Raw genomic sequence first — 13,922 nt, 5'->3', positions numbered from 1 at the left:
GCTGGTTTAAGCGCAAGCGTTGGTGCTGTTACACAGTAACGGACCCACGTTAAGAGATGGGGTGTCACATGACACCCCTTAAATCTGAATAAATATGTGTTTTGTATGAATGAACAATGGAATTCATCTAGCTCTGCTGGTAAAATACTCTTAGTGACACCTCTAAACCCAGGTTCAAACCCCACTATTCGCCACTGATGTTGCATTCCTGAATTTGATCCACCGTGAAAGGGATGCTGTACGCCATAAATGGTATTAGCACCGGTCGGATTTCGGGTCTGGAGAGATTATTTAGGCGGAAGGTCCAAACGTTTCCTGGTTAGAGATGGCAATTCAGGGGCATGCCCGCAGGCCTGGCCCGGAAATGCCCATTGCGGGGCGGGATTGGGTAAAGATATTGTGGCCCGTTTAGTTGCGAGTCTCGCGGGACAGGACCGCGATGGTACTGGGCCGAAGCGGGACGGGCCCAAAGCGGGATGCGGGAAAACATTGAGGCCCGCTACACTTTTCTCGTTTGTCTCTTTGGTGATTAGCCGAGATAACAGAGATAAACGGTGAACAGGTGATGACGATAGCGATTCTTGCTCTCTTTGTTTCTTCTTCTTCGATCGAGTGATCGACAACGACAGAGCATCTTCTTCTTCTCCTCTATACAGTAGATCGACTTGCATGTCCTGAGGTATGTAGCTCGTGCCTCTCTGTTTACACGATTTTAGATTTCTGTTCGTCCTTTCAAAGGTAAGTAATCTTCTTCATAGGTATTTAGCTCGTCCCTTCATAATGAAGGTAAGTAATCTTCTTCCTTGTTCTGTCTCTCTCCCTGCGAATGTGTTCTGTGAATCTTCTTAGTTGGATTATGTCTCTCTGCGAAAGTATTTTTTCCTAACAGTGTAATGATATATATATATATATATTGTGTTGTTCTGTTTTGTTTATGTATTAGATGGCTTGGTTGTATAAGCGTTGTTCTCTTTTTGTTCTGCTTACTCTCGGTTGCTAGTTATTAATTAAAAAATTCAACACAACTTTACTCTTGGTTGTTTCTGTATTGTTCTGTTTTTGTTTCGGTATTGATATATATTGTGTCGTTCTTCTTTTGTTTCTGTATTAGATGGCTTTGTTGTTTCTTAAGTATTGTTCTGTTTTGATTCTTGTTGATAACACGGTTCAAGCACTCTTGTTATCTTGTTTGATAACAGACTGCTCTTCTTTTTTATTAAATATCGCTTACACTTGTTTTATTTTTCATGCATGATCATGAATTCATGAGTCGATACTTGTTTGATGGAGTGATGTTGTAGAAGCAGAGGGAGACTGACATTATTCCCTTCTGCCTTCTGGTTGCTTCAGGACTTGAGGTAAGACTTTGTTCCAACGTTTAATAGGTAGTAATGTGGTTTGAATTCCCTTTAGTAACCAATGCTTGATTGCTTGTAACAAACGTGTAATGCTTGTAGCTTGATGATTTTCACCAACTTGATAATATATCACTAATGCTTAACTCTTCTTCTTACAGGTGACACTATCTATTTTGATTAATATATGCTGAATTATAAGTCCTTATAACAAACGTAACCTATGTTTATAACTTGATGGTTCTGAAAAACTTGATAATGTAAAAAATTGACTGTTGGGGATAGATTTACGTTTTCCCGGTCTTAACTCTCGTCCCTCTTTCTTGCAGGTTACATGTCCCAAGCCTTGATGAAGATTGCTGGCCCGCGGGCCGACCCGCATACCCGCTGCTATAGGGCTGGTCGGGATTGGTCATAGGTTTTAGAGACCGCAGCCCGCCGCGGTACGACCCGCAGAGACTCGAATGAAACTGAAACCCGCGACGGGGCGGGTCATTTGGTTGCGGGAGAGCCCAAATGCCACCACTATTCCTGGTTATCAAAAAAAGAAAAAAAAAACTTCGGCTCTTGCCACCGAAACTGAAGCGTATTTATGGGCCGCAATTTTACGCTTGCGTTTGAACCTTATAACTTATAAGAGAGATGTTTATTTCGGATTGCAACGACTTGGTGACCAAACCTCTTTGGAGATTTTCAGGATCTTTTAAAAGCGCCATTAGGGAAAGTATTTTATATAGCCTTTCATAATTAAGAGAAAAAGATAGAGAGAGATAATGAGAAGGAAAGAGAAAAAATGAAAAGCGTATTTCATATGAGAGATTGTCAACAAAAGTTGAGCGACTTTTATGATATTTGTTCAAAGAATAGTCTAATAACCTTTCTTCTTTAAATTTTAATTATGTTATATATCAATAATACTAAAATAATGGTTAGAGAATAGAGACTCTTGGGAGAAACTCCTCCACTAATGACGACGTTCTAAAGAATCATTGTCTAAGAGTGTGAAATATTTCATGAGGAATTTGATATATTCATCTAATTCTATTCGGTTGTTAGTAGTAGCAGAGAACCCGAGAAAATCCGTTGCTATGCACAATTCTTTTATGAGCATGTTTATTGCAGTTCTCTTAGGTTGGAGTTCTTAGCGTTATATAAGATACGGTCTCTTAGCCTTTAACTAAAAAAACTAAGAAACGTCTCTTATATATCTTATTTAAGAAAAGTCTCTTAACTTTTTTAGTTAAAAAATAAGAAAATGTATCTTATATTATTCTAAAAATCCAAACCTAAGAAACTTGCAATAAACATGCTCTAATCACTCTAAAAATCCGCTTTACAACCCCTTTTATATATTGTAGTTAGCCTTGCAGTCAAACACAAGGTCTATAATATAACTAACAATTAACAAAAACTTTAGAATTTATAAATTAGTAAACAAATGTTACTAATTACTATTGTGAGGTAGCATATATAGTTACTGATACTATTCTAAGGTAAGCGTAATATCAACGATTTCATCGGCTTCACCAACTGTATTTTAAATTTTTAATCAAGTAATCAATTTACTCACAGTTCGTGACAAAAAAAGAAAGAAGCAAATATATGAAATGAAGTGAAAGAAAGATCTTTCTTCACGCGTTGATATTTCATAAAACAATGGAATGAAAGAAAACAGTTAAGATTCTACAAGAAAGAAAAGAAGGTCCCAAAAACATGACAAATAGATGAAGAAGCAAATGTGACTTGACGTAACGTAGATCTCCATATATACTCCCATCGTTTTGCATGGAGCATGCATGTGTACCGTGCACGTCGTAGACCACACAACTCCTTCATAAAAAGCCCTCTCTCTTCCCATCACCAAACCATCAGAAAATATGAGAAACGAAATTCAAAACGAAACAGCTCAGACTGATCAGACACAGGGAAGTATGTTTTCTTTTTTCAATTTGTTCCCTTTCCTCCTCCCAATGTTTGAGGTTATCAAGATGGTTGTTGCTTCCGTTGCGTCCGTAGTCTATTTAGGCTTCGCCGGTGTAACACTCAGTGGTTCAGCCGTGGCATTAGCCGTATCTACCCCTCTTTTCATCATATTCAGTCCGATTCTCTTACCTGCTATTGCAGCCACTACTGTCCTAGCCGCAGGGCTCGGCAGTAAAAAAGTTGCGGCGGCTCCGGCAGCTTCGCCATCCCTATCTCTGTTGGGCATACCAGAGAGTATTAAACCAAGTAATGTTATACCGGAGAGTATTAAACCAAGTAATATTATACCAGAGAGTATTAAACCAAGTAATATTATACCGGTGAGTATTAAACCAAGTAATATTAAGGACAAAATTAAGGATACGATAGGCAAAGTTAAGAATAAGATCAAAGCTAAACAGGAAGAAAAATCTAAAGGTAAAAGTGAAGATTCTTCCAAGGGTAAAGGTAAATCAAAGGGTGAAGATACGACTACGGATGAAGATAAACACGGAAAGGGCGAGAGTAAACACGGAAAGGGCGAGAGTAAACACGGAAAGGGTGAGAGTACACACGGAAAGGGAGGTAAACATGGAAGTGAAGGTTCGTCAATGGATGAAGGTAAACACGGAGGTAAGCATGGAAGCGGAGGTTCGCCTATGGGTGGAGGTAAACACGGAAGCGGAGGTAAACATGAAAGTGGAGGTTCGCCTATGGGTGGAGGTAAACACGGAAGCGGAGGTAAACATGAAAGTGGAGGTTCGCCTATGGGTGGAGGTAAACACGGAAGCGGAGGTAAACATGAAAGTGGAGGTTCGCCTGAAAGTGTAGGTAAACACGGAAGCGGAGGTAAACATGAAAGTGGAGGTTCGCCTATGGGTGGAGGTAAACACGGAAGCGGAGGTAAACATGAAAGTGGAGGTGCGTCTATGGGTGGAGGTAAACACGGAAGCGGAGGTAGACATGAAGGTGGAGGTTCGGCTATGGGTGGAGGTAAGCACGGAAGTGGAGGCAAACACGGAAGTGAAGGTAAACACGGGGGTGAGGGCTCTTCTATGGGTAAAAATAGTCTATCCAAGAATAAAAAAGAATTCCATTATAGAGGTCAAGCTATGGATGCAAGTAGTACAAGTGAAAGTTCAGATGGCAGCAGTTCAGATGGCAGCAGTTCAGATGGCAGCAGTTCAGATGGAAGTTCACATGGGAGTGGTGGTAAACACATATGAGTAAAAGTAAATTCATGGAAGAATAAAAGACATTGGTGGACCTATTCCAATGTTTAGCATATGATGTCTATTATAGTTATGAATTGTATGGCATTATAAGAAAAAAAAAACTTTAAAAAACTTTTATGTTTATAATATGCATGTAATGGTTAAAACTGATTATATGATAAGACAAAAAGACTATTATGATACAATGTATAGTGAAGATATAAAAATAGTATAATGTGGTAACAGTTATTTCAATTCTTCTTGAAAGGACCCGGTTTAATTTTTTTTTCACACTGAACTTTCATTGATAAAACATCAAGGTCTAATACAAAGGTGGGATACAATCAAAGGATACAAAGCCGGCAGATATCCAATCTAGGGAGATAAAGCCCCAACAAGAGGAGTCATATGGATGATAATCGTTTACGTCTTGTGCTATAGTTTGAATCAGGCCCCACCCATCATATATGGTGCTTAGATCAAAAATATTTATGTACCCTTAACATAGTTAGAACCGGGCACGTATTGAACAATTGAAACATAATTAACAACGACACCATAATTAATATTGAAAATTAATGTCCTCTAAATTAATACGTTTTGGCGTCTAAAACATCAAAATTCATGGGTTTTAGCCAAGAACTAGCCCTGGTTGGAAGGTACAAATAACGAATTCGGAGATTGTAAGAACATTATCGTCTAATCAAATTATTCTAGTTTGAATTTGATAAGATAACACTCTTAAAACAAAACTAGAGCTACTATATATTTAGGATTTCAACATATAAAACCATGATGGGAATGACTGATGATGGTTCTCTAACCCTCGACTGGTTTGGTGAAACTTTAGCAACATGAACCCGAGCCGTGCTTGTTTAAGAAAATTTAAAGCATTGGCTTTAGGGGATCATTTTACGCAAATTTATATATAGAGCATATTTTAGAACTTTTATTTTTAACATCACATTCATCTTAGGTTAAATTTGTCTCGTGTATCTAACACAATATTAAATATCACACATACTAATCATGAGTGGCCGATATACGGACCCAATACAAAATACACACATATATAGCTAAGATATATATGAGTTTTACAATGAAACATGCATTTATATATAATACTCCCTCTATTTTAATTTATTTGATGTTTAATGATTTTTTTTTGTAAAATAAGTGATGTTCTTATTAATCTAGATAAAAATTTAATGTTGTTTGAGATTTGTGACCAATTACATAATTGATAATACTACATTTTTTATTGGGTAATTTAGTTCTATCTTTTGTGTAATTAAGATAAATTGTATGGAACTTTACAAGTTCTTAATCTATGTGCATTAATCTTAAACACCTATTAAAATTAAACAAAGGGAACACATAATTTGCTATGAAAATAATATGTTTGTTTGGAAATGAATAACCGATCAATTTTTTGTTTGCATTCTATTTATTATGTATTGGAATATGTCTATACTCAATTTTTTGAGGTTCTTTCCAAAATACATATTTTAGTAAGATATATGTTTGAAGTTTGTTGATCAAAAATAAGAGAGTAAGATATATGTTTATTGAGTATTCAATGATTTCCACAAAGTTTATGGTCTATTTTATTCAAAAAAAAAGTTTGGGATCTAATCTAAAATAAATTCTATTGGGTATACCACCTTATAATAATAATAATAACAATAATAATAATAAATTTATATTTTGGTCAAAAATAATTTAATTATATAATTAGATATTAGTTTAGAGATGAGGTGAGTCGTTACCATAACTTTTCATAAGTTTCTAAAGATTGTTTAAAAAGTTGATTTTTATTCTTTCTCATTTTCTTTAATAGTTAGAGATTCTTTAAGAACATTTTTAATTGTAAATCTCAAAATGCCAGTTTGTCGTGTTTGAGCTCGTTTTGGTAGATCTGAAGAACCTTCTGGTTCTCTCGGTGTCTCACTCCTTGTTGGCTTATGCGTGTGATTTCGTCAACCTCCTCGTTTCAACTTTACTCAAGCTGAGGACTCTTGAAGTTTTTGTTGTCTTGTTGGATGGTTTGAATTTCACCAGAGTTGGGTCTAGAGTCACTGCACATGTTCCTCTCTCGACAATTTATGTCAATCCGGCGAATACGGCGACCGATGTAGGTGGAACTCCACTCCGGCGACCAAATCTGTTCCTTAAAAGGTCGAGAAGACAATCATCCTCTAGCAACATCTCTCTCCCCCGCTCCATCCTTTCCATCCCCCATGTCTGGCCTCCGCCTGAAGATCCATGCCATCAACCACCGCAAACATACCTTATCTCACAACTGTTGTTAAATCTGGCGTCCGATGTAGGTGGGAATCCACTCCGGCGTCCAGCTCTGAGCCATCGAAAGCTAGTGAGGTCATGTTGTCGGCGCACAACTCTCACTTTCCTCCTCTGTCGTGGAGAGTAATTTATTACCATGTCTCCTTTCTATGAATGGAGAAAATTTCTCGGATTCTTTTCCGAGCTTTAGTTTCAGTTTACTCACCGGTTTGTTACCTTGTGGAGCGGTCTGTACGGGGCCTGAAGGTGCAATCGAGACTACTTCGGTTTTACTCGTTGGTGAGGGCTGTCTCTCAACGTCACTTGTGACTAATTCTCAGCGGTCCGACTTTGTCGTGAAAGCTTTATCGACGCATTCAAGCTTAGTATTGAATTCGCTGTCAACTTCATATGAAGATTTATCTTGCTTGGTTCTATTTACTAGTGTAGTTTATGAATTTTCTTCAAGAGGATGTTTAATTCCCTCTTGGCTTTGTAGTCCTTGAATTTGAAGTTAATGAAAGTTTGTGTTTCAAAAAAAAAAAAAATCTCAAAATGTCAGTTTGTCGTGTTTGAGCTCGTACCAGAAACAAATGGAGGCTCAAAAAACGTGACGACTACTACACACATAAAAATGGAACATGACGTGACGTTATGTAACGTAGATCTCTATTTGCAATTGCACCCACTGTTTTGCATGTACAGCTTCATATATAAAATCCATCTCTTCCCACCTCTACCAATGAACAACCATCCAATCTGAGAATATGAGCGAAGAACTCGTTCAACACGAATCTCATTCTCAGGCATCGATATTTAGCCGTTTTTTCAGAATGTTCTCTTTTATCTTCCCATTGCTGAACGTTATAAAGCTTATTATAGCTTCCGTGACCTCCTTAGTCTGCTTAGCGTTTTCTTGTGTGACACTCGGTGGTTCAGCCGTGGCATTAATCGTATCCACACCACTTTTCATCATATTTAGTCCAATTCTCGTACCTGCCACTATTGCCACTACCCTCCTAGCCAGTGGGCTCATGGCGGGTACCACCCTCGGACTGACCGGCATAGGTCTCATCACGGGGCTCGTTAGGTAATATTAGACATATTCTATTGAGAATTTGAGATCACTAGAGCTTTTTGCTTATATATTATTTGAAAACATGTCAACGTAACTAATAAGAATATGGTACAAAGTTTCAAGTATATAATTAGCATCTGACATATATACATTTATGTGATGTGTGATAGGACGGCAGGAGGAGTTACATTGGCCGAATCACCGATAAGAAGAATTATAATAAATAGAATTAAAGCAAGACTTGGGGGTGGCGGCGGTTCACGTCTGGCAATGCTCAAAAAAATTCTGGGACTCATTAAAAAGTTGCGTGGTATGTCTTCAGGTGGAGCAGCACCTGCGGCTGAAGCAGCACCAGCAGCTGCGCCCGCGGATGGAGCTGCACCCGCAGCTGCACCTGCACCGACCTAACAAAGAACGTTGGTTCATGCTGTTCCAATATGTAGCACATAAAAATTGTGTAATAATTAACTTAAGAATTTATGATTCGGAAACTAAAAAGAAAATAGCCTTTTTACTATCTTTTATACAATATAGTTTTCTATGTAATAATGTTTAATTTGCTTATAACTATAAAAGACTCATGCATAGTTGATTAGGAAAATAATGTTAACTATGCATTGTCCCTGCGCTACATAGATTTTAAACTAGTATAATAAAGTTTGTAATAATTTATACTTAAAGATGCAAATTCATCAGTTTATTTTTCAAAATTAAAAGAAATATATAAAAAGGTAAAGTAACACTCGTTCAAAAACGTACAGTGAGACATGTGAAAAATTCTCATAATCTAAATTTAAAAAAACATTACTATCTTATACTGAATTATATAAGATTATACACAAATGTTTGAAGAATATATTCATTAGCATTTCATCCCAATTAAGAAAAAAAAAATTGTCTTGAGAAAAATAGATGTCAAAAGGTAAAATGGTACATAACATATTTTTTTTATTCACTCTCTTCCCCAATAGGGATATCTTTTACAAAATAAGGCCTTACAGGTAGACCTGGGACTTTAATCCGAGATCCGGATTCGATCCGGGATCCGATCCGAAAATCTGGATATTCGGAGGGGCCGAATTCGGATCCGGATAGTAAAATGTTGGATCTGTCAAAGTCGGATCCTGATCCGGATATCTTGATTTTTCAGTCCGGATATCCGAATCCGTAAGTTTTATTAAAAACTATTTCAAAAATAGTAATATCTATATATAAAAACTAATTTTATTTAATATATTTTCATTTTTATAATAGTATATATAAATATTATGTAAATTTTGTAATACTATACATAGAAATAATTAAAACATTATATATATTTTTATTTTAAATTATTGTTAATATTTTATATATATTAATATTAATTTTTATTTATTTTAAGGATCCAAATCCGGATCCGGATATCCGCCGGATATTACAATTTTTAGAAAGATATCCGACACCCAGATATCCGAGAACTCCGGATCCGGATAAGGATAGTAAAATTATGAATCCGCCGGACAAGGATCCGGATCCGGATATCTTAAAATTGTCCGGATACCCGATCCGTCCCAGACCTACTTACAGGAACAATGTAAAAAATAATTTTATAAATTTAATTTTTTAAAAAAAATTTATAACACATTTTTATAATCTGTGTTTAAAGTAAACTTTACTTTATGGAGTATATATATATGATTTGGTAACATTTAATTGCATTCGTTTTGAAAAGACTTTACGATTTGTATTACAGTTTACTTGAGGCCGTCGAGGAAAGGGTGCCCCTTGGCACAACTAACTAAAGCATGGGCTTTGGACCCCCATTTTTAGAGGCTCCTACTTTTAAAATTTTTTATTATAAATTTTTATAATTAATTTTGGATTTCATTGTTTTGTAAAGTAAAAAAGAATATACCAACATCAAAATAAATTAGTCAGTCCATTATTAATATGTCAGTGCAAAAAAAAATGGATTTACAATTAAATAGGCCTCCAACTTTTTTTTTGTTTAGGGCGCCCCTGCGTTGAGGAGACGAAAAAGAAGAAGAATAAAGCTTTGTTGGTGGATTTCTATATTGCAAACTTCTAATAGGTTTCTTTGGGTAGAAAATTCGTTCATCTAAAAATCGGTTGGTCTTGTTGGCTGAGAGTGAGGGAAGATTGAAAAAAAAGGGTGTATATGGGTAAGTTTATGACGGTTTCATGTAATCTTTTGAGGCGGCAAATTAGCTATTTTGCTTTTTAAGGATCATCTGTAAGTTTTACATGAATCGTTTCCAAATCTGACAATTTTTTGGAGAGAATATCTTATTAATGATTGGTTGGGGCTGTAGATGCTCTGTACAGCCAAAATTTAATCTACAGCTATATATGTTAATCAATCGAGCTTTGCTTTCCTTAAAAAAACTCACTAAAAAAAATATTGAAGCCCAAACTAAAGTCCAAGTTTATGAATCATTAGAGGCTTTTGTAATCCATGTAACTAGGGTTTCTAGATTTATATATATATGTTGTTATGTGTTTTGATGAATGGAACCTTGGTTGCCATTGTAGCAGCCTCTCCTTCACTTAATGAAATATCTATTTAACTTCTTGTGTTTTTGGTGACAAAACTAAAGTTTTTCCCTTTTTCTAGTTTCACAATAAAGCTCAATGAGCTATCTTTCATTTCAATAAAGTTAGAATCTTTCTTAGTTTAGAAATGTTATCAAAAAAATCTCTACAAAATCAAAATATGGCTGTAGAAAACTTTATTTCCAGAGTAAAAAAATAGTGCTTTAGAAATCTACAGCAAGGAAAGCTACAGCAAATAAATCTACGGATTAAATTTTACAGCAAAAAATATAAAGCTACAGCACCTAAAAGTATTCTTAGTAAAGTGTTTGGACATCAGAAAATTTCTAAAACGAAACTGTTTGTCTCGTGTTTTCGGTAAACACTCAATATGGCTGAATTAAAATCCGTGGTTAGATCGCAATTATCTCGAACTATTGCAAGAAACTGCATCCTCGAATCTATCTTCCGAAGGACTTGGTTTAGGCCCTTTAGGGTGTTCTAACCGTAAACATGACAAGTAACGTTTGAGCTTTGACAAGAAAGAAAAGAAGGCTAAAAACATGACAACCTACGCCTACGCGCGCGCGCACACACACAAAAGAAGAGAATGTGACGTGACGTAATGTAACGTAGATCTCTTACTTACTCACGTCGTTGTACATGTAGACTACACAACTCCATAAAATCCGTTTCTTCCCTCCACCACCACCAGTCATCCAAATCCAACATTTTTCACAAAATGTTCTCTTTTCTCAGCCCATTGTTGGATGTTATCAAGGTTGTTGTTGCTTCCGTGACTTCCGTAGTCTTATTTGTCTTTGCGGGTCTAACACTCTCCGGTTCAGCCGTGGCATTAGTTGTATCCACACCGTTTTTCCTCATATTCAGTCCAATTCTTGTTCCCGCCACTATAGCCACTACTCTCCTAGCCTCTGGGGTCACGGCCGGTGCCACCCTCGGAATCACCGCCATTAGTCTCATCATGGGACTCATCAAGTAATATTAAGAAAATTCTTTTGAAATTAACTCGAGATTTTGCTTATTCGTGACGTAGTAGCCTTTGGCCAAGGCTTTCGGTATCAGATTAAACAAATAATTAGAAACCACACCTTTGAATGTGATTGTAGCTCGTGATGATTTTGATTTCTCAGGGTTCGACTAGCTGCCCACATCTAAAACAAATCGAAATTTAAAATTTTGTTCAATTATCTTTCTTCTTGCGTCTAAGGTTCCTTTTTACATACTACCACAAATTTACTTTTTGAATTAATTGAACCTTATTGTTGCTACGACACTTTTTTTTTATTAAAGTTAAATGATTAGCTGTCTTTTCACTGGCAACCTCTGTGTGTGATTTATAGGACAGCGGAAGGAAGTTCGTTGGCACGGTTAGCCCAAACACCATTGAAACTGTTTAAGTTTTCAGGTGGATTTGGAGGATCATGGGGAGGAAAACCATTTTCTGGAACATTTGGAAATAAAGGATCTCAATCGTCCGGAAATATCCCAGGATGGTTAAAAAATCTACTCAATGGTATACCAGGGGGTGGAGCGGCACCTGCGGCAGGAGGAGCTGCACCTGCACCCGCGGCGCCTGCACCCGCGGCACCCCCAGGATAAGGGAAATTAGCCGAGCTTGTCCAAACATATAGCATATATACTAATTGTGTATCAATTATAGATTTTATCAAATTAAAAGGAAAAAGTCTTCTTATTAATACGTTCTATGTAATGATGAAAAATATGTGGCTACATATATATATATGAACAAAACTTGAGTTCTCTCCCTGCAGTGAATTCTTAAATTCACTTCAACTTTTTACACCAATTAAAGTGTCACGTAGGATTAGTTAAAAATGAAATAAAATTAAAAAAAAACAAGAAAAATATGTGAAAAAAATATAAAAAGACTTCGCTGTCAAAGAAGAGAAAGTGATCTCTATTGCCCCTGCTTCTTTCTTCTTCATCCTCACAGAGAAGATATGAAGCTTTATTTGTCAAGTTTAAATCTCCAATTATGTGCTTTCAAATCTAATTTCGACTTTATCTTCTCGAAATCCAATCAAATCATGTTCTCTTATGAGATAGATAAACAATAATATACATCAATTTCTAAACCCTAAATCCTAAACTCAAATCGTAAACTCTAAACTTTATTTAGATGTATTAGGTTTGGGTTTAGAGTTTACAATTGAGTTTGGGTTTAGGGTTTACAGTTTGGGTTTGGGTTTGGGTTTAGGGTTTACAGTTTGGGTTTAGGGTATATGATTTGGATTTAGGGTGTAGAATGTATTTGAAAGCACATAATAAGAGACTCAAAGCTTGACAAATCTTTGTATCTTTTATGTGGGGATGAAGAAGAAGAAGAAGCCGACGCCTTTTATTTTTTCAACTGTTTTTCTTTTTTTTTCTAATTTTTTTTTACTTAATCCTCCATGGCATTTTAATTGGTTTAGAAGGTTAAAGTGAATTAGAGAATTCACCGCAAGTCTTGTCCTATATATATATGGATAATTTCTTGAGCTCTAATAAGACACAAAGTAAAGAAGATCAAGAATCAGTTTACATGCTTGGAGAAATAACTCTTTTTGCGACATTACAAGTAATCATTACAACTGGATTTATACCATATTCATGTCATGTCATGATGTCAAGATCTCTCATCCCTCGTTTTGGTCTTCGTCTAGATTATAAAATCGACTTTATTCATTGGTCTTTTATACATTTAATCGACCAACGCTGAGATCCAATCAATATGTGACAAATTCAAATCCAAATCGGACGGATCATAATGATCATCCACAATGCTCATCCCACTCCAACACTTCAACAGCCTCTCCTCGTTTATATCTAACTCACTTTCCCCGCTTTTCACCGGAGACTGCCACGTGTCAAAGTCTTCACCGTCTTCTCTTATCCCCACACCATCGCCGTTTCTGCCTCTGGCCACCGTCGTCCTTACCGGTCTATACGCATACCTGCACCTATGTTTTCCCTCAGATTGCCGGAGCTGCTCCGGCGCATGGGCAAAGAAACACACTTTCCTCTGGCACATGTTTCCGGCGTTGCATGCGCGCGTCCGGTAACGCGCCGGGTGGAGCCAGTACTCAAACACACCGTGTGCGAACTCGCAGGTGTCGCCACGGTGACATGCACCGTTTCGGAAAGCCGGACATGCAACGGCGCAGTAACTGTAACGGCGAGGGTCACGGCGTGTGGCTTTCTCGCCACGATGAGCGTATGGACACTCCGTCCAGTCGTGGCTACGAGTCCGAGGACAACGTTTGATCTTGTAAGCGTACATGCGGAACTCATCTGAACTGTAGATGACATCGTTCACGGTCGGGAGAGGAGGGTCGATCTCGTAGGCTCCTGCATTGCCAGGTTTGCTTACGATGTACCCTAAAGTAGGAAACTGCTGCTCCCCGATGCCGTAGAATGTCATCGGATTTACACTCTTCAACATTTTCTCTTTACAGTGATCGAAGAATTTTT

General features: G+C 37.0%; 4 protein-coding genes and 1 long non-coding RNA gene across 7 annotated transcripts; 4 read left to right on the top strand and 1 right to left on the bottom strand.

The window, feature by feature from the left end:
* Window positions 1-534: 534 nt before the first annotated feature.
* On the top strand, window positions 535-2,082 carry LOC106316349. The gene is made up of 2 exons (XR_001264801.1): window positions 535-1,358; window positions 1,685-2,082. It is a non-coding gene; the product is annotated as an uncharacterized LOC106316349 (long non-coding RNA).
* Window positions 2,083-3,210: 1,128 nt separating this feature from the next.
* On the top strand, window positions 3,211-4,790 carry LOC106317860 (oleosin-B3). Of its 3 annotated transcripts, none has more exons than XM_013755647.1 (2): window positions 3,211-3,986; window positions 4,149-4,790. In XM_013755647.1, the coding sequence occupies exons 1-2, from the start codon at window positions 3,233-3,235 to the stop codon at window positions 4,541-4,543; spliced, it is 1,149 nt and encodes a 382-aa protein (XP_013611101.1). In that variant the 5' UTR covers window positions 3,211-3,232; the 3' UTR covers window positions 4,544-4,790. The 3 variants fall into 3 exon arrangements, with proteins under 3 accessions (XP_013611101.1, XP_013611100.1, XP_013611099.1); XM_013755646.1 differs by having other exon boundaries at window positions 3,212-4,130; window positions 4,239-4,741; XM_013755645.1 differs by having other exon boundaries at window positions 3,213-4,741.
* Window positions 4,791-7,539: 2,749 nt separating this feature from the next.
* LOC106316426 (oleosin-B2-like) lies at window positions 7,540-8,587 on the top strand. The gene is made up of 2 exons (XM_013754313.1): window positions 7,540-7,904; window positions 8,063-8,587. The coding sequence occupies exons 1-2, from the start codon at window positions 7,582-7,584 to the stop codon at window positions 8,298-8,300; spliced, it is 561 nt and encodes a 186-aa protein (XP_013609767.1). The 5' UTR covers window positions 7,540-7,581; the 3' UTR covers window positions 8,301-8,587.
* Window positions 8,588-11,088: 2,501 nt separating this feature from the next.
* Window positions 11,089-12,211, top strand: LOC106316427 (oleosin-B2-like). Its single transcript, XM_013754314.1, has 2 exons — window positions 11,089-11,423; window positions 11,789-12,211. Exons 1-2 carry the CDS (start codon window positions 11,167-11,169, stop codon window positions 12,045-12,047), a joined length of 516 nt encoding a protein of 171 aa, XP_013609768.1. The 5' UTR covers window positions 11,089-11,166; the 3' UTR covers window positions 12,048-12,211.
* A 941-nt stretch (window positions 12,212-13,152) lies between these two features.
* On the bottom strand, window positions 13,153-13,893 carry LOC106317794 (zinc finger CCCH domain-containing protein 54). Its single transcript, XM_013755565.1, has one exon. It carries the CDS (start codon window positions 13,891-13,893, stop codon window positions 13,153-13,155), a length of 741 nt encoding a protein of 246 aa, XP_013611019.1.
* Between the last annotated feature and the right edge of the window lie 29 nt (window positions 13,894-13,922).

This window comes from Brassica oleracea, chromosome C9 (assembly GCF_000695525.1).
Source record: "Brassica oleracea var. oleracea cultivar TO1000 chromosome C9, BOL, whole genome shotgun sequence".
NCBI classification, from domain to species: Eukaryota; Viridiplantae; Streptophyta; class Magnoliopsida; order Brassicales; family Brassicaceae; genus Brassica; species Brassica oleracea.
This window is presented reverse-complemented; position numbering and strand designations above follow the sequence as displayed.